Genomic DNA, 22,889 nt, shown 5'->3' with positions numbered 1-22,889 from the left:
TGAGGGGGGATCTGATTGAGACGTATAAGATTATTAAAGGATTGGACACTCTGGAGGCAGGAAACATGTTTCCGCTGATGGGTGAGTGCCGAACCAGAGGACACAGCTTAAAAATACGGGGTAGACCATGTAGGACAGAGATGAGGAGAAACTTCTTCACTCAGAGAGTGGTGGCTGTGTGGAATGCTCTGCCCCAGAGGGCAGTGGAGGCCCACTCTCTGGATTCATTTAAGAAAGAGTTGGATAGAGCTCTCAAAGATAGTGGAATCAAGGGTTATGGAGATAAGGCAGGAACAGGATACTGATTAGGAATGATCAGCCATGATTATATTGAATGGCGGTGCAGGCTCGAAGGGCTGAATGGCCTACTCCCACACCTATTGTCTATTTTCTAAAATTCCCGCCTCCTCTCATTGAGACTCACTATTGGATTATCCTCTACATGCATTAATCCTCCTGCAGAAAGCTGGCTGCATTCCAATCATTAGCAGGTAGTGGTTGGTTTCATAACTCATAGGAAACATTGCTGTGATTAATTCTGGCAAACATAGAGGATAAACACTGCCATGGGCTTTTACAATTTTTATTTGCTCAGATGAATGGGTATCCCCCAATTCAATCACCATTTGTGGTTTAAACCTACTTTGATAAATATGTTACCTGACTGATTTTTGAATTATCAATTTGAGATGAGAAGCCAAGCAAATTTTGATCAAACACACTCTGGGCTTGTTTAAATAATGGAACTGCCAATTAGATTTGAGTCTGAATGTCAGTTATAAAATTCCAGATAAGCCATGGCAATTGATGGCTGAACTGATAATAAATAGAATAATAAAAATATAATTGTATGCAATATTGTAATATGAATAACTAATTTATTACTTGGGAAATTGAATGTAAAAGCAGGGACGTTGTGCCTCAATGATACAGGACATTGGTGAGACTGTATTGGGAGCACTATGTATAATTTTGGTCTCCTTTATTAAGGAAAGATGTAAATGTAATGGAGGCAGTTCAGAGGAGCTTTGTCAGATTAATGCCTGGAATGAGTGACTTGTCTTATGAGGATAGGCTTGTAGATAGGCTTGTACCCACTGGAGTTTTGTGGTGACTTGGTTGAAACACATAAAACCTTAATGGTGTTCATAAGATTGGTGAAGAGAGGATACTTCCTGTTTTGGGAACATCTAGAACTGGGACTCACTATTTAGAAATCAGGAATCGCCCATTTGTAACTGGCGTTAAGAGATTTTCTATCTCAGAGGGTCATGTATCTGTGGAACTCCTTGAAAAAGTGGTGGAAGCAAAGTATTGAATGTTTTTAAGGTAGAGGTAGGTAGATTCTTGTTAGCATGGGGGGTGAAAAGTGATCAAAGGCAGGTAGGAATGTGGATTTGAGGTTACGATTAGATCAGGTATGATCTCACTGAATGACTGAGAAGACTTGAGGGGCTGAATGGCGTTCTCCTGCTCTTGATTCAAATGTAAATTAAGTTCGTGAAGGAATCAAATGTTTTCCATTTATTTTGTGCCATTCCCAGCCTTGAGTCACCCCAAAGCCCTTTCTAGCCAATGAAGTGATAGAAGAGGATAAGCCAGATCTAAAAGTTGAATTTCTAAATTGGAGAGAGGCCACTTTTGACGGTATTAGGCCAAAACTTTCAAAAGCTGATTGGGGGCAGATGTTCACAGGTAAAGGGACGGCTGGAAAATGGGAAGCCTTCAGAAATGAGGTAATGAGAATCCAGAGAAAGTATATTCCTGTTAGGGTGAAAAGGAAAGGCTGGTGGGTATAGGGAATGCTGGATGACTAAAGAAATTGAGGGTTTGGTTAACGCCAGTTACAAATGTGCGATTCCTAATTTCTAAATAGTGAGTCCCAGTTCTAGATGTTCCCAAAACAGGAAGCATCCTCTCTTCACCAATCTTATGAACACCATTAAGGTTTTATGTGTTTCAACCAAGTCACCACAAAACTCCAGTGGGTACAAGCCTATCTGCAAAACCTTTCCTCATAAGACAAGTAACTCATTCCAGGCATTAATCTGATAAAGCTCCTCTGAACTGCCTCCATTACATTTACATCTTTCCTTAAAAGAAGGAAGTATATGTCAGGTATAGACAGGATAGATTGAGTGAATCATTAGAGTATAAAGACAGTAGGAGTATAGTGAAGAGGGAAATCAGGAGAGCAAAAAGGGGACATGAGATAGCTTTGGCAAGTAGAATTAAGGAGAATCCAAAGGGTTTTTACAAATACATTTAAGGACAAAAGTGTAACTAGGGAGAGAATAGGTCCCCTCAAAGATAAGCAAGGCAGCCTTTGTGTGGAGCTGCAGAAAATGGGGGAGGTACTAAACGAGTATTTTGCATCAGTATTTACTGTGGAAAAGGACATGGAAGATATAGACTGTAGGGAAATAGATGCTGACATCTTGAAAAATGTCCATATTACACAGGAGGAAGTACTGGATGTCTTGAAATGCATAAAGGTGGATAAATCTTCAGGACCTGATCAGGTGTACCCTAGAACTCTGTGGGAAGCTAGGGAAGTCAATGCTGGGCCTTCTGCTGAGATATTTGTATGATCGATAGTCACAGGTGAGGTGCCGGAAGATTGGAGGTTGGCTAACATGGTGCCACTCTTTAAGCAGGGTAGTAAGGACTAGCCACGGAACTATAGACCAGTGAACTTGACGTCGGTGGTGGGCAAATTGTTGGAAGGAATCCTGAGGGACAGGATGTACATATATTTGGAAAGGCAAGGACTGATTAGGGATAGTCAATATGGCTTTGTGCGTGGGGAACCTTGTCGAATGCCTTACTAAAGTCCGTATAGATCACCTCTACTGCTCTGCCCTCATTAATCCTCTTTGTTACTTCTTCAAATAACTCAATTAAGTTTGTGAGACATGATTCTCAAGGTTAGGTCTCACGGAATACAGGGAGAACTAGTCATTTGGATACAGAACTGGCTCAAAGTTAGAAGACAGAGGGTGGTGGTGGAGGATTGTTTTTCAGACTGGAGGCCTGAGACCAGTGGAGTGCCACAAGGATCGGTGCTGGGTCCTCTACTTTTTGACATTTACATAAATGATTTGGATACGAGCATAAGAGGTACAGTTAGTAAGTTTGCAGATGACACCAAAATTGGAGGTGTCGTGGACAGCGAAGAGGGTTACCTCAGATTACAACAGGATCTCGACCAGATGGGCCAATGGGCTGAGAAGTGGCAGGTGGAGTTTAATTCAGATAAATACGAGGTGCTGCATTTTGGGAAAGCAAATCTTAGCAGGACATAATGGTAAGGTCCGAGGGAGTGATGCTGAACAAAGAGACCTTGGAGTGCAGGTTCATAGCTCCTTGAAAGTGGAGTCACAGGTAGATAGGATAGTAGAGAAGGCATTTGGTATGCTTTCTTTTATTGGTCAGAATATTGAGTACAGGAGTTGGGAGGTCATGGTCATGTTGCGGCTGTATAGGACATTGGTTAGGCCACTGTTGGAATATTGCGTGCAATTGTGGTCTCCTTCCTATTGGAAAGTTGTTGTAAAACTTGAAAGGGTTCAGAAAAGATTTACAAGGATGGAGGATTTGAGCTATAAGGAGAGACTGAACAGGCTGGGGCTGTTTTCCCTGGAGTGTCGGAGACTGAGGGATGACTTTATAGAGATTTACAAAACTATGAGGGGCATGGATAGGGGGCCGGGTGCTGGCAGGTGGGACTAGATTGGATTGGAATAACTGGTCAGGTTGGACTGTTGGATGGGTTGGACTGAAGAGACTGTTTCTGTGCTGTACACCTCTCTGACTCTCTGACTCTATGACTCATAAGTACTTTTGAATTGCTCTTACTATTGTAATATAGGAAATTTGCAGTAACCTGCAAACGACAATTGGATATATGACCAGAGACTCTACTTCAATAATGTTCATTTAGGAGAATTGAAATGGAAAATAAAGCCAATCTCCCAAACTTTGATCAGAATAGCAACAGTCCCTTGGAAGTTTTACACCTGTGTACTTCTTTCTGCAGTGTTAATATAATGTTTTTTCTTTAGGTGTTTGATGCGGGTGATGTGTTTGGGATTATGCAGTTGGAAAATGAGGATGTTGATGATGCAGAGATAACCCATAACCCTGGCACACCACCTGTTTACAGAGTCATTATCACCAAGGATGATGGCCTTCAGGTTGCAGATGCTAATAGGTAAGGGACTATTTCAAAGTACAGTGCGTTGCGTGAAAACCTGGCTTCATCCACACAAAACATCTACCATATCATGACTATTAAGGATTTTATATGTTTCAATCAAGTGACCTTTTACTCCTCTAAACTCTAGTCGATCAAAGCCTAGTCTGTGCAATCTTCCTCAACTCACCCATTCCAGGTCTTATTCTGATAACGTTCCTCTGACCTGCCCCCAATGTATTTATATCCTTCCTACACTTTCCACACCGACCACTGCTAAGAATGAAGCCACCTGTTTGTAGTATTCTTAAAAACAATCCAGCTCAATCTTGTTACAATAAATGAAACGATAAATGCGTAAATAAAAAGTAATCTGTAAACTGCATCAAAGATCAATTACTACGCATTACAAAATATCTTTCTGAGGAAAGAATCTGTCAGGAAGAAGTTTTACTGTATGTTTTGTCAGCATGTTGTTGAAAGGGCTTCTGAGAGACACCCTGTCCCTCTGTGCTTTCATGCTTTTCACTGTTACCACATTGTGATAATGTTGACTCAGCACTTTGTTTACCTCAGTTTAACGTACAAATTTTACTGCACTTTGTTTTAGGTCAGTTTGTTTCTATTCTTTTACTGAGCTGGATGAGAGAAATTCCTCAATGTCATGGTTTTGCTTGCTTTCTGTTTTTTGGCTGTATTTCCATCTGTAGTGAATTGTAATCCTAGCCCCATTTTTGAGACTATCTTGGATTAGGTGTAATTATCCCTCAGATATTCACTCTGTTTAAGGTTAAGAAAGCCAAATCCAAATCTAGAGACCTCTGGTCCAACTCTCCCTCGAGGTAAGGACAAGCTGTGAATATTACCTTCCTGCAGATGACATTCTGAAAAGGTTTCAGATTGATTATAATGTGGATAACTCTAATGATCCTGGGATCTCTCATCAATAATGTGCTGTCCCCAAAGTATGTGTGGAGAAGGGAATCATGGGTTAGTAATACAGAAGTCTGTGTGAGACAATATAAATTCTCAACTACATAAGAATTGGCAGCATCCAAGGAGCAGGAAAATTGATGTTTTGGGCAAAAACCCTTCATCAGGAATCTCTCTTTTGCACGAAACATTGATTTTCCTGCTCCTCGCATGCTGTCTAACCTTCTGTGCATTTCCAGAAACATTCTAATCTTGACTCTAGTCTCCAGCATCTGAAGTACCCACTTTCGCCTACATGTAGAATTCACTATATGTAGTTGGTGAAGCCATCAGTTGTAACATCAATAGTTCGAGGAAAAGTTATCTTCTAGTAATGAATCCAATTATTAAATCCAAGTTTTACAGTAAAATATTTAAGTAGGATAGCCATCAACTACTTAAGTAACATTTGCCTTAAATGCCCAAATTAGTAGAAAATCATAGAGTTGTTCAGGTGCCTGTGAACTAATTGAGTGAGCTTCATCATTTGACTGCTTTAATACCTTTTATCTTGAAAGACTCTGAAGCAAGAAAAGGGAATCTAAATTTCCAATGTGTCCTTACTTTTGATTTCTAAGCAAGCCAGTTACTGTGACCATGTCAGGAGGGGTGAACCCACTTTTCTCTTCTGAGATGGTGACAACAGAGTGTAAATCTGAAAATAATCTGATTTGCCCAATTAATACAAAATTCACAATGTGTCACTGAGTGTGAGAAACTTGGCTGGCTTATTTCTTAAGTTAACAAGGGCTATTATGATACAGTGGTATTGCTTCTACCTTTGAGCTAGGAGACCAGGATTGGAGTCTGGGGTGTGTAATAATGTCTCTGAACAGATTGATTAGAAAATAGGTTTTAAAAATTGTCTTATATTAAAAAGTAAAAAGTGAGTTCTATTTTAAACTCAGTTGAACAATGTTGGAGAAGTTAACAAATGCTTTAAAAATCTAGAGAGTTCTCTAAGTACCCATGAATGCAAAAAAGAAACGCGTGCGCACACGCATACTCAACTTTTGCCAGGCATACAAAAACGACAACGGAACTCTACAGAGTTTCAGATCTTAAAAACATGGCCAAGTAAAGTTTAATGTCAGCAATAATAATTCCCAGATTGTCTGGAAACTATTTACATCTGATGGATCACTTAACACAGTAACTTCTCCATTTTGAGACTTCCCACTGATCGTTTTGTGCCGATTTGATTTCTTCCATTTCTTTACCCTGGAGACAGTGGTGTTGGTTAAGAGTTATCCCTTTAAAAACTCTCAGCTTGCAGTAACGAAGGCTCCTCACGGGTTTTCAACTCACAGACTTAGAGAGATATTTCTGATAAAGAGAGGACAAATCTGTTGTTCCTGTGGTAGTTTGGCTTGGCCACTTCTTGCTTCAAATCCAGTATAATTTGACACGTCCAAAATGGTTCATATACCCCAAGTCTCTAAATCATCACTTCCCAGAGGCCACTATGGACATATTGTGGGCCTTGAATCGTATTCCCTTGGATCCTGGTCAATTCCTAACTATCCCAGATTTTTTTTAATGTCTAGAAATTGTTACACTCATCTGAACGCTTTGTTAAAGCTAAAAGCTTTATTGACTCTATGCCTCCATCAAATTCTTAGTTGCTATTGGCAATGTTATTTATTTTGTTCATTTTACACTGTTGAGGATATCATAGAATCATCATAGAATTCTTATAGTGTGGAAACAGGCCAGGAGGCCCAAGTCCACACCGACCCTCTGAAGAGTAACCTACTCAGACCCAATCCCCTAACCTATTCTACATTTACCCCTGACTAAATGCACCTAACCCACACATTCCTGAACACTACGGGCAATTTAGCATGGCCAATTCACCTAACCTGCACATCTTTGGATTGTGGGAGGAAACCGGAGCACCCGGAGGAAACCCACCCAGACACGGGGAGAATGTGGCAACTCCACACAGGCAGTCGTATGAGATGGGAATCAAACCTGTGTCCCTGGCACCATGAGGCAGCAGTGTTACCAGTGAACCACTATGTTGCCCTAAATATGTATGTACCCAGCTAATGACATGACAAATTAATATTTCAGATACACACCTTCATAACACAGTAAATGTACCAGTGAACTGCGAACACTCATGGGTAGTTTTCATGATTCAACTAACTCAATTTCAGGATCGAGGAGTTGGTTGTAAATTCAGTTTGGACTTCAATACTTTTGTCACAAATTCAGTTGACTGGTTTAGGGGGACTGTTACAAAATGATTTTATCGTGTATTGTAGAGTTGTTGCCTTCATGGAAGTTTTGCAAAAATTGTATCAGTGTTTTATTGTGATAAGCTTCACAACTTTTGGAGTGAGACCATCTTTTCAGGAGTTACTCATTTAATTTTAAGATGTAGTAAAATTTTCCACTTAGGAGCCCATGGTCATTCAATATTGGAGTGATGGACTAGCTTAATTATCCAGGAAAATGAACTATTTTTAACAATTCAAATCCACATTCATTGGAATTACAGATCTTTTAATCTGATAAGCAGTCATTGTGGCCGTTTTCGTTCACACATTCACGCTGATTCCTTGGCTTCACCCTCGTTTAACTTCTTGATCATCTTTGTTCTTCATTCTTGGAATTCAGTCCCATTGCTGCCTTGATTTTGTGCAAGACCAAAAACTCCATTACTGCAAATCATCACTTCACAGAGGCCACTATTTATGGGCTCCGAATCATCTTCCCTTGGCTCCTGGTCAATCCCCAATGATCCCAGATTTCTTTTTTATGTCTAGAAATTGTTACACGCATCTGAATGCTTTGTTTCCCCTTCACCAAATCACCCATGGTACATTTTCATCTATTAACCACCACCAGTAAATCACCACTTTTCTCCAATTGGTTAATTTACACGCAAAGCCCATTAAAAGCAATGCAGATGATCAACTGTGAGGAGGAAGGTACTTAATAAAAATGGAGTTAGAAAAGTAGATAGAGAACTGTAAGCCCTACAGTGTCCACCTCTTTCAAAGCAGCAAATGTATTAGTGGATACCACATGCTCCTTCTCTAAGAACACTCAGTCATTATTCCAGATTTTTGAATCATCTGGGGAACCAACACCACCTGAATTCATATCTTGTGACTCCAGTCTTGAACATTCCTGCTTCTGCCCGAAACGTCAATTCTCCTGCTCCTTGGATGCTGCCTGACCTGCTGTGTTTTTCCAGTGCTACACTTTTCGACCCTGACTTTCCAGCATCTGCAATCCTCACTTTCTCCCAGTCTTGAACAGTGGCTGCTCCAAGCTGACTCCACACTATCTACAAGATAGTTCTGCATCTACAAGATTGTCTTCAGGGTCTTGCATTCCTTGTACAGTCCTTTTGGACTTATTCATACTGTTCCCTTCCTGTTTTCTGTGAGGACTACATGTTTCAGTTCATCTGTACTATGGCTGTAAAAAGCCCAATTTCCTTTGTGTCTATTTACTTGTGCACCTGGGATCTGAACCTCTTGCTTTTAAGTCCATTTTAAATTTTAATCTCCACTTATACCTTTATGTCCTTCCCTTTCCCTCACTTCAGTCAGTCAGTTCTCAACTCTCCCCTCTCAGAAACTTTGCCATCACTGGTTATTTACTTTCTCTCCTGCCACACTCACTATTTTGAACTTGCTTTGTGAAATTACAGCATTTTGTTTGGAATTCTTTGTCTGACTCACTACCTCTTCTCTTTTTAAAGTCTGCCTCCTTGGTTCAACCTTTGGGCAGTACTTATCCCTTTGGTCCCCTTGTTGGTTGCTGGCACATCTCAGTCCAATACCTATGGTCTTGTTTCCTATTTTAAAGGCAGTATACAAATACATATTGCTGTTATCACAATGATGAGCAACAATCAGTTGACAAACTAACTACTATTCAGTTCATGTTACTCATTTGCACTATAGGTGTTCACTTAGTACACTAATTTTGGGCTTGCTTAAAGGATTTAACAACAGCTTGCAATTGTAGAAACACGTTTCGCACAGTAAAATGTAACATGGTAGTTTCCAGGAGTGTTGTTGACATCAAGGCATATTGGATGATGGTGGAATAGGTGACCAAATGTTTGGTCAAAGAATGAAGTTTTAAGGGGAATCTTAAGGTAGTAGGGAGAAGGGAAGGTTCATGGAGAGAATTCCAGAGTTAGAAGACAGTAGTTGAAGGCAGGGTCACTAACTCTGGAACCATTAAAATCAAGATGTGCAAGGGGCCCGGAACAGCAAAGTATGGAGGTCTTGTGGAGTTGTAGGGCTGAAGCAAATTAGACACTAGGAGAGGCATAAGGCCATGGAAGGGTTTGAAAACAAATTGAGGTCTTCATAACTGAGCAGTTGTCAAGCTGGGAGTCAGTAGAGGTCAATGTGTGTAGGAGTGATAGGTGAACAGGATTTGGTCTGAATTACGATGCAGGCAGTAGAGTTCTGGGTAGAACAGTAGAACAGTCAAGTCTAGAGTCAACAATAGTGTTGATAGCATATTCATTGATGCAGAAGTGGATCATTTAAGAAAGAAATGAATATGCTCTTTATTTTGCTGTAAATGGTCAGCTATTGCATGGAGACAAATTAATTTTACTTTGAGGGAACACAATGAATGAAATAAATATGTCAGGACAAAATCTTTATCAGTGAATTCCCTTAGGTGCCTCATTACAGATGTAAGCAAGTAGTTCATAACCTGTATATTAAACTGTTGTGTTTTTTTTTGGCATGTTGGAAATTGATTTTACAAAGATAGTCTGTATTTTGCTGTATTACATTAAGTCTTTTTGCGGTGTTTTCAATATTAATTTCTGGTATTGCAGCATTTTCCTAATCGATCATGCATGGACATACCGAGTGGATCAAGCACGCCGGCAGTTATGGGAGATTCCTGGCTTACTCCACAGGCTGGCCAACCTCACTGGCATCGAATTCCATGGTGAGGTTCCTGATGATGATATAATTGATGAGGTGATGGCAGAGTTGTGGAGTTTCAGCCACACATACCAGCTGTCCCAGGGGGTAAGTAAGTAAGTTTTGCTAGTGGCTTACAGAAATTATTTGTGTTATAATTTATTTAATATAATACCAGTCTGCTAAAGAAGCTGTGCGGCTGCCTGACTGACTTCCTGTAGAGAACATTTTTGAACAATATGAGTTTTACCAGTGCACAGTGACCCTGAATTATGATAATACTCCTTTAACAATGCTCCTTTAGCAAGGTTATATTGTCCTTGGCTTTTCTTTCAGAGATGTTGTAAAAGACACTGGAAAGTCTAGTTTTGAAGGGTTTTAGGGCCAATTGATAATAGCTAACAGATACTGCCTCAGGCAACAGGCTTTTAAGTTTAAAAACAACACTTGTCCAAAGAAAGGGGAGTGGCCAGTGCTCCCAGCTCAGCTCTTCTCTGGTTTAGTTTCGTTTTAGTACAGTAGAGTTGGAAAAGCTACCGGACCAAAGAAGCAAGTCCATGCTGATCTTTCTCTGACTTGTCTCCTGTGATACTTTGTGTTTGATTTTATCGTTTGTGCTGAGGGGTGTTTATGGGGATTGTTGCACTGCTGCCTCAAAGCGCCAGAGACCCGGGTTCAATTGCCGCCTCAGGCGACTGTATGGAGTTTGCACATTCTCCCGTGTCTGCATGGGTTTCCTCCGGGTGCTCCGGTTTTTCCACAGTCCAAAAAAAAAACATGCGGGTTAGTTAAATTGGCCATGCTAAATTGCCCGTAGTGTTAGGTGAAGGGGTAAATGTAGGGGAATGGGTCTGGGTGGGTTGCGCTTCGGCGGGTCGGTGTGGACTTGTTGGGCCAAAGGGCCTGTTTCCACACTGTCAGTAATCTAAATTGGGAACAGCATCATTAAGTTGGTATAATTTGTTGGGTTTTCGGATAGTTTAAGTTATTTGGTATTCTGTTCTTTTTTGTTTGTGCATCATTCGATAATCTTGTAAATAAATTCTGTTTTGTTTAAAACTACATGGTTTGACCAGCTGCATCTCTCCTGGACTATCTGTGTTACATCTGCTTAAAGCAGCTAGTAAAGCTAGGGTCTGGGTCTTTTCTTGAACTGTTTTGAGGGGATCTGGCCTGGTCCATAACAGATATTAAGCCCCATTGAACTAGTGAAGTCAAGAATCGAGATTGGTCTAAGGGTAAACCGTTCAGTTTGTTCACTTTGAAGGTTTTGATGGTTACAAGGTTTTTGCTGTTGAATTATTAAGGTTGCTTCTTTGTTGAAAGGAGAACTGTCATGTATCATTTTATCACACTGATAATTCAGGAATAAGACATTTAGGATTTTAAGTGTTGTAGATTGATTTGCCATCTTTAGAGGGAGAAAGTCAGGCTTTTGTGATGCAGTGATAATGTCCCATCTCTTAGCTGGGAGGCTTGGATTCAAGCCTCACCTGCACAAGAGCTGTGTCATAGCATCCTTGAACAAGTTGTTTAAAAATATCCAGAGAAAGTGGGGAATTAGTGTCCCAATTGCGGATGAGTAGGAGTGCAATTTACTGTTAAACACCGAAAGATCTGCAGTTGCTGTAAATCAGAACTCCAAGGAAGGGTCACCGGACCCAAACGTTAACTCTGATCTCTCTTCACAGATGCTGCCAGGCCTGCTGAGCTTTTCCAGCAGCTCCTGCTTTTGTCTGTAATTTACTGTTGTTGTTCTTCTGTCTGCATTTTGTCTATAGTCTGCTGAAGAACAAGTGCCAATTTGGTACGTCATGGATGAATTTGGATCTCAAATCCAACACTCAGATGAACCAACTTTTCGGACTGTGCCATTCTTTTATGGACCAGGACAGTCTGCCTTCAATTTGTTATGGCCATTGAGAGATCTTGAACGTGGCGGTAAGTGACCAGGCTGACTATTGGTCATGGAAATGATTTGAGCCCACTTGCTGCTACATTGGTGGGGTGACGTATACAGTGGCTGGTCAGGAATTGTACTAATTGAATCAAGATCCCCAGGTACTACTAATGTAGTCAGCAGGCTACAAGTAAGTTGTAATTCCTCATTATGAATTTATGCGAATTCTTCTGAGAAGTTTACTCACTGCAGAATTTTTTGGTGGTCTTGGCTGGCCCATTTCCACTTGCAGTTTTGCCTCATTTGCCTACCTGATTTCTGGATTCCCTTAAGTGAGGTTGGACTATATTGTTACTGTGTCTGTATCTCTACTAGTAGGGATCCATCTGAACAATGCCGTACTTTGTTCGTCACCAAGAGTTTCTGAGGTTACTCCTGAACTTGCCATAGTATGCTTCAGTTGCCTTGGGAACACCGCCACCTCCAGATTACCCTCCAGGCCACTCATTACCCTGTTTTGGAAAAGGTTTGCCATTCCTTTAGTGTCGCTGGATCAAAATGTTGGACCTTGCTCTCTAACAGCACTATGGATGTGTCTACAGAAAACAGACTGCAACGACTCAAGAAGGCAGCTCACTGCCATCTTCTCAAGGGCAATTAGGGACAAATACTGGCTCAATCCCATCCCATGAATAAAAAGGATTAAAAGGATGAGGACTAGCCATTCCCTTCCCTCCCCTATGCCCCCCAAGTTATCAAACAACTTATTCACCAAATTGATCCATATAAGGTTTTTGGCCAGCCTCTATTTGCACTTCACATTACAAGAACCACTCTCAGAAGAAGGTGGGGACAATACATGATATTGGACATAGTCAAAAGTGAGGTTGAGGCTATCACAGAATCCACTATCAAGTCTTATACTGTTTTCTTGCCTGTTGTTTGCCATCATGTAAACTATGAGGTGACTTGGCTAGGACTGTTAATGTAATTTAGTTCCCCATTCAGTGTAAGCGTACAGCACATCTTGTGTATATATTGTTCTTACTTGGTAAATAAGTATTTACATTGTGATGTTCTTTAAAAAGTTTGACAAACGTGTTGAAAATAAGATGTAAAAGGGATGGGTTGTATGTGACTCGGGTTGTGCCGCATTTGAATCCTTCTTTGAATATTTCTTGTAGAAGAGGTAACGTGGGATCATGCCCATGGCGAACAAAATCCCCTCATCAGAAAATGCAGGCTCTTGCCATGGGAGCCAGCAGATTTGAGAGAAATTAATGCCAGTATCAGTGAACCTCCAGATGCCTATTACAAGGTAAGCATTGAATTAGTTTGACTGATTGATCAATCAGTAAATCGAGAAATTATTCCTTTGGTATTTTGCACCTTGGCAATCTGAACGCAGCGTCGTTGTGACACTGCATTTAATCTTTTACATATCAACTTCTCCAGGTTTTGCTGTACTATTTAGCTGTTAGCAAACATATTATTGAATGTGATGGAAATCTTTGTCTCATATTTCCTCCCACTTCTGAAGTATTGACCTCTTGCAGAGCATATTTTGCTCTTGTGCCTTATCTACCGAGCCAAACCTGAGCCCTAAGAGTGACGTTTGAAGTTTATTTATTCACTCACTGGCTTGAAGAATCTATGATGTGGAGGTGCCAGTGTTTGAATGGGGTGGGTAAAGTCAGAAGTCACATGACACCAGGTTATGGTCCAGCAGGTTTACTTGAAGTCACAAGTTTTCAGAGCACTTCACCTGACAAAACTTGTGTTTTCAAATAAACCTGTTGGACTTTAAACTGGTGTTGTGTGACTTCTAACTTTGAAAAATCTAACCATCCCAATTACTGTAGATTTAGCCTACTTCTGCTGATGTGTAGCAGTTGGTTCTTTGTAAATTGACTTTCAATATATTGTCAGTGGTGTTCACTGTTTATATTTCCAAAGCATAACATGGTGCACTTCCTGAATTTCAGACTGTTCTCGCGGACAATAAAGAACTTTTGCCACTTCCAATAGAACCTTCAGTTTATCAGAAAGATAAAATTTTCAAGTATGTATAAATATTTTTGTAGTTCTAAATTTTGCTGCAAGTTGATAATAACATTGTGATCCTATAGGTAACTTACTGAGATAATCTTGTGTGTTTTTTTTAACAACAGCAAGAACCTCCCTTCGGGGTGTTGGAAACTCCTCTGTATTAATCCCTGCAGATAGCAAGACTCACTTATTCCATGCCCTTGACAGTTTTGTGTTCAGGTAGCTTGAGCTGCCAGTTCTAAGACCCTGGTTTATCTCTTATCTGAGCTTTCCATTTTTAATTTCCTGCACTCCAGTTGAGAAGCCACTTGAGAGATCACTCTATGGTCACTTGTTTTGAAATCACCCTTTCTACCCCCAGGTGTAAGTGACACTACCCTTCATAAGTGAGTTGTTGTTGGACTGGTGTGTACAAACTTTAAAATCACACAACACCAGGTTATAGTCCAACAGGTTTAATTGGAAGCACACTAGCTTTCGTAGCGCCGCTCCTTCATCAGGTGGTTGTGGAGTACACGATTGTAAGACACAGAATTTATAGCAAAAGTTTACTGTGTGATGTACCTGAAATTATACATTGAAAAATACCTTGATTGTTTGTTAAGTTTCTCATCTGTGAGAATAACTGTGTTAGTTTCACTTGAGAATGTAACTTCTAAAAAAACGTTTTGCGATTTACACATGAAAGAAGTGAAACTAACACGGTCGTTCTCACAGATGAGAAACTTAAACAATCAAGGTATTTTCAATGTATAATTTCAGTTACATCCCACTGTAAACTTTTGCTATAAATTCTGTGTCTTACAATCGTGTACTCCACAACCACCTATTGAAGGAGAGGTGCTCCGAAAGCTAGTGCTTCCAATTCAACCTGTTGGACTATAACCTGGTGTTGTGTGATTTGTACCTTCATAATTGAGGACAGCGTGCTTAGCAAAGCTGCAGATAGTTGCAAGGAATCCCCTTCCCCTTCACCAATCAGACTCTTAGACTGGAGGTACAGTGGTAAGCCATTTGGCCCTTTGAGCCTGCTCTGTCATTCAAAATGAACATGGCTGATTACCCTACTCAGTACCCTATTCTTGCTTTCTCCTCATACTCTTTGATCCCTGCAGTGCTAACAACTATACATAATGGTTTGAAAACCCTTAATGTTTCAGCACCCCCAATCCTGAGGAAGGATTACACCCAAAATGTCGACTTCTCCACCTTCTGATGCTGCCTGGCTTGCTGTGTTCTTCCAGCCTCCTGCTTGTCAACAGCTTTGTGGCAGAGAATTAATTTCTCTCTGGGTGAAGGAAAAGAGCCTCCAGTGTTAATGTTGTCTGCATGCTTTGGCTTCAATTACTTATCTGTTAAACATGTCCCAGTGGTTGTAGTGACACACCTTTAAAGTAGTTTCTTAACCATTTGATTTTTCCTCAGACTATAGTATTGAGGGTTATGGAGTCGAGACAGGTAGATGAAGTTGTGATACAGATCAACCTGAACTCACTGAATGATGGAGCAGGCTCATGTTGGATGACCTAGAGTCATAGAGTCACAGAAACAGACCCTTCAGTCCAACCAGTCCATGCTGACCATAATTCCAAGCGAAAATAGTCCCACCTGCCTGCGTTTGGTCCATATCCCTCCCAATGTTTCTTATTCTTATACCAGCCTAAATGTCTTTTAAATGTTGTAACTGTACTCACATCCTCCATTTCCTCTGGAAATTCATTCCACACATGAACCACTGTGTTTAATGAAAAAAGTTGCCACGCATGGCCTTTTCAAACCCTTCTCCTTTCACCTAAAAAATATGCCCCTTCGTCTGAAAATCCTCCTCCTTCAGGAAAAGGCACCTGCCATTCACCTCATCCATATCCCTCATGATTTTATAAACTTAGATAAAGTCACCCCTTAAGCTACTACACTCCCGTGGAAAAAGGTCCCAGCCTAACCAGCCTCTCCCCATTATTCAACCCTCCATTCCCAGCATCATTCCTGGTAAATCTCATCTGAGCCCTCTCCAGCTTAATAATAACAAAAGGTTCCGCAGTGTGGAAACAGGCCCTTTGGCCCAACAAGTCCACACTGACACTCCGTAGAGTAACCCACCCAGACCCATTTCCCTCTGACTAATGTACCTAACACATCGGCAATTTAGCATGGTCGATTCACCTGGCCTACACATCTTTGGACTGTGGGAGGAAATCGGAGCACCCGGAGGAAACCCACGCAGACACGGGGAGAATGTGCAAACTCCACACAGTCACCTGAGGCTAGAATCGAACCAGGGTCCCTGGTGCTGTGAGGCAGCATTGCTAGCCACTGAGCCACCCCACAAGTTATAGGAAGAATATTATTATAACCTCTTGTATTCCTAAGGATATGATAATGGGATTGATAGTTTGCAGGTAGCAAATCAGGTGTGATTTGGATCAAGTACATTAGGCCCTATACATGTTTCTTTTATCTTGATTTCAAATTCATTAACCCTATTAAACATGTACTTGGAAGTTGATTAGATTGATTCTCTTGTCTCAATTTGAAACACATCGATCAGAGTCACTGAATCATTTCTGGTTTATATGTTTATAATATCTTTTCCACTTTTTTTGTGCAGAGTGTATACAGAATTAAAGCAAGTGTTAGACAACTTGAATTCCCCACGTTTTGAGTTCACAGAAAATGAAAGTGAGGCAGACATTCTTTACTTGTACCGCCACTTCAAAGACTACAGGTCAGTGTAATGTTCAAACAGAGGAGCATTTCCAACTAATGTCTTCCCAGTTTTTCAGTTGCATGCTGAAACTAGCTTGGGTTTCAACATAATGGACTAAGAAGACTAGTGCACTGGATTGTCTCGCATCTATATTAACTGAAGGTTTGAATCCATCTCAGGTTGATAGAGTGCCAATCTCCATTCACATTCTCTATTCTTCCATGAACGTTTGCAGAAAGACAGGGCTGAAATAAAGTTAACCATCTCTGGTACTCAGCTTCACCTTTGCTGGAAGGGAGAATTCCTCCACATGTTGTTAAAACAACCTCATATTGTGTGTTCTTGAGGGGTGGGATGGGGGAGGCCGGGAAAGAATCTCTTAAAGAAGTATGCGGTTCTGGAGAGCTAAGAGCAGCAAGGAGGGGACATGAAAGGTCCTTAGTCGGTAGGATTAGGGAAAACCCTAAGGCTTTCCATAGGTATGTTAGGAATAAAAGAATGACTAGGTAGGAATAGGTCCAGTCAAGGATAGTAGTGGGAAGTTGCGTGTGGAGGCGGAAGAGATTGGGGAGACACTGAATGAATACTTTTCTTCAGTATTTACTCAGGAACAGGGCATTGTCGTCGATGCGAACACTGAGTCACAAATAAGTAGAATGGATGGCTGTGAGGTATGTAGAGAGACACTGTTGGAGTACTGATGTTGTTGTTAATCACATTAACTCGGCAGGAGTTGACTGAATTTATATTGTCTCTTTCTGAATCTCAAGATGTCTCTCTGGGCAATATGTCTCCAATAAACAGCAATGTGACAATGCACAGGGATCATCTGTTTTGATTTAAATTGGAGTCCAGCCTTGGTCAACAGCCAGTGTGGAGTTTGCACATTCCCCTATGATTGTGTGGGCCCCCTCCAGGTGCTCTGGTTTCCTTGCACAGTTCAAATATTTGTGGGTTAGGTGGGTCATTTGTGCGAAATTGTCCACAGTGTCCAGGATTGTGCAGAATAGGTGGATCAGCCATGGGAAATGCAGTGGTACAAGGATGGAGTGCTCCAGGTGGGATGCTCTTTGGATGGTTGGTGGGGTTTGATGGGTCAATTCTCTCATGCCACACTGTTGGGATTCTATTCTATGATTGAGGATAAAGGCTATTCTATGATTGAGGATAAAGCAGGGTGTCCTTGGAGAAGGAGCATGTGGTATGTATCAATGCTCTCGATGCCTTTAGATGGGGTACTGGGCTAATGGTCGGATACTTGGTAGTGTGGATGAGCAGAGGGATCTTGGTGTCCATGTACACAGATCTCTGAAAGTTGCCACCCAGGTAAATAGTGCGGTGAGGAAGGCATATGGCGTACTGGCTTTTATTGGTAGAGGAATTGAGTTCCGGAGTCCTGAGGTCATGATGCAGTTGTATAAGACTCTGGTGCGGCCGCATCTGGAATATTGTGTGCAGTTTTGGTCGCCATACTATAGGAAGGATGTGGAGGCACTGGAATGGGTGCAGAGGAGGTTTACCAGGATGTTGCCTGGTATGGAAGGAAGATCGTATGAGGAAAGACTGAGATACTTGGGGCTGTTTTCATTAGAGAAAGGAAGGTTTAGGGGTGACTTGATTGAGGTGTACAAGATGATTAGGGGGTTAGATAGGGTTGACAGTGTGAACCTTTTCCCGCTTATGGAGTCGGGTATTACAAGGGGGCATAGCTTTAAATTAAGGGGGGGTAGATATAGGACTGAAGTTGGGGTAGGTTCTTCACTCAGCGAGTCGTAAGTTCATGGAATGCCTTGCCAGTAGCAGTGGTGGACTCTCCCTCTTTATGGGCATTTAAGCGGGCATTGGATAGGCATATGGAGGATAGTGGTCTCGTGTAGGTTAGGTGGGCTTGGATCGGCGCAACATCGAGGGCCAAAGGGCCTGTACTGCGCTGTATTCTTCTATGTTCTATGTTCTATGTTCTATGATAGGAGGGATGTGATAGCACTGGAGAGAGTGCAGAGGAGGTTTACCAGTTGTTCCTTGGTCTGGAGAGTTTTAGTTACAAAGAGAGATTGGATGGATTGGGTAAAAGCAAATTACTGCGGATGCTGGAATCTGAAACCAAAAGAGAAAATGCTGGAAACTCTCAGTAGGTCTGGCAGCATCTGTAAGGAGAGAAAAGAGCTGACGTTTTGAGTCTAACTGACCCTTTGTCAAAGCTTGCAGAATGAGATGTGTTAATTTAAGGAATCATAGAGAGTGTACACAGGAAATAACATTTCCCCTTGGTGGAGCGATCAGTGCCCAAGGGACACAACTTTAAGGATAGGGGCATAAGATTTAGAAGAGACGTGAGATGACATTTTATTACCCAGAGACGAGTGGGAATCTAGACCTCTCTGCCTGCGAAGGTAATGGAGACAGAAAGTAGTATTTGCAAGTGGACTTGTGACTCCAAAGCCTACAAGGTTACAGCCAAATGCTGGAAAATGAGATTTAAATAGTTATGTAGTTGTTTTTGACTGGTCATGGAGTCATAGAGATGTACAGTGCGGAAGAGGACACTTTAGTCCAACTGGTCTATACTGACCAGATATTTGAACCTAATCTAGTCCCATTTGCCAGCACCTGGCCCATACCTTCTAAACCCTTCCGATTCATACCCATCCAGGTGCCTTTTAAATTTTGTAATTGTACAAGCCTCCACCACTTCCATACATACACCACCCTCTGCATGAAAAAGTTGTCCCTTCGGTCCCTTTTAATTCTTTCCCCTCTACCCTAAACCTATGCCCTCTATTTCTGGACTCCCTCACCCCAGGGAAAAGACCTTGACTATTTATCCTATCCATGCCCCTCATGATTTTATTAACCTCTATAAGGTCACCCCTCAGCCTCTAATGGTCCAGGGATAACAGCCCCAGCCTATTCAACCTCTCCCTATAGCTCAAATCCTCCAACCCTGGCAATATCCTTGTAAATCTTTTCTGAACCCTTTCAAGTTTCACAACATCCTTCCAATAGGAAGGAGACCAGAATTGCACACAATATTCCAACAGTGGCCTAACCAACGTCCTTTGCGGCCACAACATGACCTCCCAACTCCTGTGCTCAATACTCTGACCAATAAAGGAAAGCATACCAAATGCCGCCTTCATTACCCTATCTACCTGCGACTCTACTTTCAAGGAGCTATGAACCTGCACTCCAAGGTCTCTTTGTTCAGCAACACTCCCTAGGACCTTACCATTAAGTGTGTCAGTCCTGCTAAAGTTTGCTTTCCGAAAATGCACCACTTCGCATTTATCGAAATTAAACTCTATATGCCACTCCTCAGCCCATTGTCCCATCTGATCAAGATCCCATTGTAATCTAAGGTAACCCTCATCGCTGTCCACTACACCTCCAATTTTGGTGTAATCTGCAAACTTACTAACTACATCTCCTATGTTCACATCCAAATCATTTCAATAAATGGCGAAAAGCAGTGGACCCAGCACTGATCCTTGTGGTACGCCACTGGTCACAGGCCTCCAGTCTGAAAAACAACCCTCCACCACCACCCCCTGTCTTCTACCTTTCGAGCCAGTTCTGTATTCCTGTATTCCATGAGATCTAACTGAAACCCATATAGATCATGGCCACTGCCCTGCCCTCATCAAATCGTAGTTGTTACTTGTTCAAGAAATTCAAGAAAATTTATGAGACATGATTTCCCACGCACAAAGCCATGTTGACTATCCCTAATCAGTCCTTGCCTTTCCAAATACATATACATCCTGTCCCTCAAGATTCCCTCCAACAATTTGCCCACCACCGATGTCAGGCTCACTGGTCTATAGTTCCCTGGCTTTTCCTTACCACCTTTCTTAAATAGGGGCACCATGTTAGCCACACTCAAGTCTTCCGGCACCTCACTGTGACTATCGATGATACAAATATCTCAGCAAGGGGCCCAGCAATCTCTTCCCTGCCTTCCCATAGAATTCCAGGGTGCACGTGATCAGGTCCTGGGGATTTATCCACTTTTGTACGTTTCAAGACATCCAGCACCACCTTCTCTGTAATATGGACATTTTTCAAGATGTCACCATCTATTTCCCCACATTCTACACCTCCCATATCCTTCTCCACAGTAAACACTGATCTAAAATACTCATTTAGTATCTCCCACATCTCCTGTGACTCCACACACAGGCTGCCTTACTGATCTTTGAAGGGCCTTATTCTCTCTCTGGTTACCCTTTTGTCCTTAATTATTTATAAAAACCCTTTGGATTCTCCTTAATTCTATTTGCTAAAGCTATCTCATGACCCTTTTTGCCCTCCTGATTTCCCTATTAAGTAAACTCCTACTTCCTTTATACTCTTCTAAGGATTCACTCGATCTATCCTGTCTATACCTGACATATGCTTCCTCCTTTTTCTTAACCACAACCTCAATTTCTCTAGTCATCCAGCATTCCCTATACCTACCAGCCTTTCCTTTTACCCTAACAGGAGCATACTGTCTCTGGACTCTCGTTATCTTATTTTTGAAGGCTTCCCATTTTCCAACCGTCCCTTTACCTGCAAACATCTGCCCCCAATCAGCTTCTGAAAGCTCTTACCTAATAATCTCAAAATTAGCCTTCCTCCAATTCAAAACTTCAACTGTTAGATCTGGTTTATTTTTTTCCATCACTATTTTAAAACTAATAGAATTATGGTTGCTAGCCCCAAAGTGCTCCCCCACTGACACCTCAGTCACCTACCCTGCCTTGTTTCCCAAGAGTAGGTCAAGTTTTGCACCTTCTCTAGTACGTACATCCACATACTGAATCAGAAAATGTTCTTGTATACAACTTAACAAATTCCTCTCCATCTAAACCCTAAACACTATTCAGTCCCAGTCTATGTTTGGAAAGTTAAAATCCCCAACCATAACCACCCTATTATTCTTACAGATAACTGAGATCTCCTTACAAATTTGTTTCTCAATTTCCCACTGACTATTAGTGGGTCTATAATACAATCCCAATAAGGTGATCATCCCTTTCTTATTTCCCCCCAAATAACTTCCCTGGACCTATTTCCAGGAATGTCCTCCCTCAGCACAGCTGTAATACTATCCCTTATCAAAAACTCCACTTCTCTTCCTCTCTCGCCTCCCTTTCTATCCTTCCTGTAGCATTTGTATCCTAGAACATTAAACTGCCAGTCCTGTCCATCCCTGAGCCATGTTTCTGTAATTGCTATGATATCCCAGTCCCATGTTCCTAACCATGCCCTGAGTTCATCTGCCTTCCGTGTTAGGCCTCTTGCATTGAAATAAAAGGACTCACCTTCATCCCCCTTCGTCCACGCATCAATGAATTTAATACACGCTGTGACATCGAACACTTCTTCCTCCGCCTCCAAGCTAACTTTAACAATCAGGACTCCCGCCCACCTTCTGAGGACCCCTTCGCCCACCTCCAACACACTGCAGCCACCTGGACACTCCGTGCTGGCCTATTACCCTCCCTCGACCTCTTCATTTCCAACTGCCGCTGGGACATTAACTGCCTCAACCTGTCTACCCCCCTCCCCTACTCCAACCTCTCACCCTCACAACGCGCAGCCCTCCAATCCCTCTGCTCCAATCCTGACCTCACCATCAAGCCAGCAGATAAAGGGGGCGCAGTGGTAGTCTGGCGCACTGATCTCTACACCGCTGAAGTCAAACGCCAACTCGAGGACACCTTTTCCTACCGCCCCTCGACCATGAGCTCACCCCCCATCACCAAACCATTATCTCCCAGATCATACAGAACCTCATCACCTCAGGAGATCTCCCACCCACAGCTTCCAACCTCATAGTCCGGGAACCCCGCACTGCCCGGTTCTACCTCCTTCTCAAGATCCACAAGCCTGACCACCCCGGCCAACCCATTGTCTCAGCATGATCCTGATCCACTGAACTCATTTCTACCAACCTCGACACTGTCCTATCCCCCCAGTCCAAGAATTCCACACATACGTTCGAGACACCACCCACGCCCTTGCCTCCTCCAAGATTTCTGTTTCCCCGGCCCCCAATGCCTCATCTTCACCATGGATATCCAATCCCTCTACACCTCCATCCGCCATGACCAGGGCCTCCAAGCCCTCTGTTTCTTCCTCTCCCGATGTCCCCAACAGTACCCT

At 42.1% G+C, this 22,889-nt stretch overlaps 1 protein-coding gene across 3 annotated transcripts in view; it reads left to right on the top strand.

Moving 5' to 3' along the window:
- ttll12 (tubulin tyrosine ligase-like family, member 12) overlaps positions 1-22,889 on the top strand; it is a 67,156-nt gene that overhangs the window by 7,497 nt on the left and 36,770 nt on the right. For all 3 annotated transcript variants that reach the window (XM_043709196.1, XM_043709198.1, XM_043709197.1), the window contains exons 2-7: positions 4,065-4,213; positions 9,993-10,191; positions 11,865-12,024; positions 13,168-13,301; positions 13,969-14,045; positions 16,641-16,757. In XM_043709196.1, the coding sequence (XP_043565131.1) occupies positions 4,065-4,213; positions 9,993-10,191; positions 11,865-12,024; positions 13,168-13,301; positions 13,969-14,045; positions 16,641-16,757 (836 nt within the window). The remainder of the gene's footprint in view (positions 1-4,064; positions 4,214-9,992; positions 10,192-11,864; positions 12,025-13,167; positions 13,302-13,968; positions 14,046-16,640; positions 16,758-22,889) is intronic.

This window comes from Chiloscyllium plagiosum, chromosome 19 (genome assembly GCF_004010195.1).
Source record: "Chiloscyllium plagiosum isolate BGI_BamShark_2017 chromosome 19, ASM401019v2, whole genome shotgun sequence".
In the NCBI taxonomy this organism is placed as follows: domain Eukaryota; kingdom Metazoa; phylum Chordata; class Chondrichthyes; order Orectolobiformes; family Hemiscylliidae; genus Chiloscyllium; species Chiloscyllium plagiosum.
Note: the sequence above shows the minus strand (reverse complement) of the source record. Positions and strands in the feature narration are given on the sequence as shown.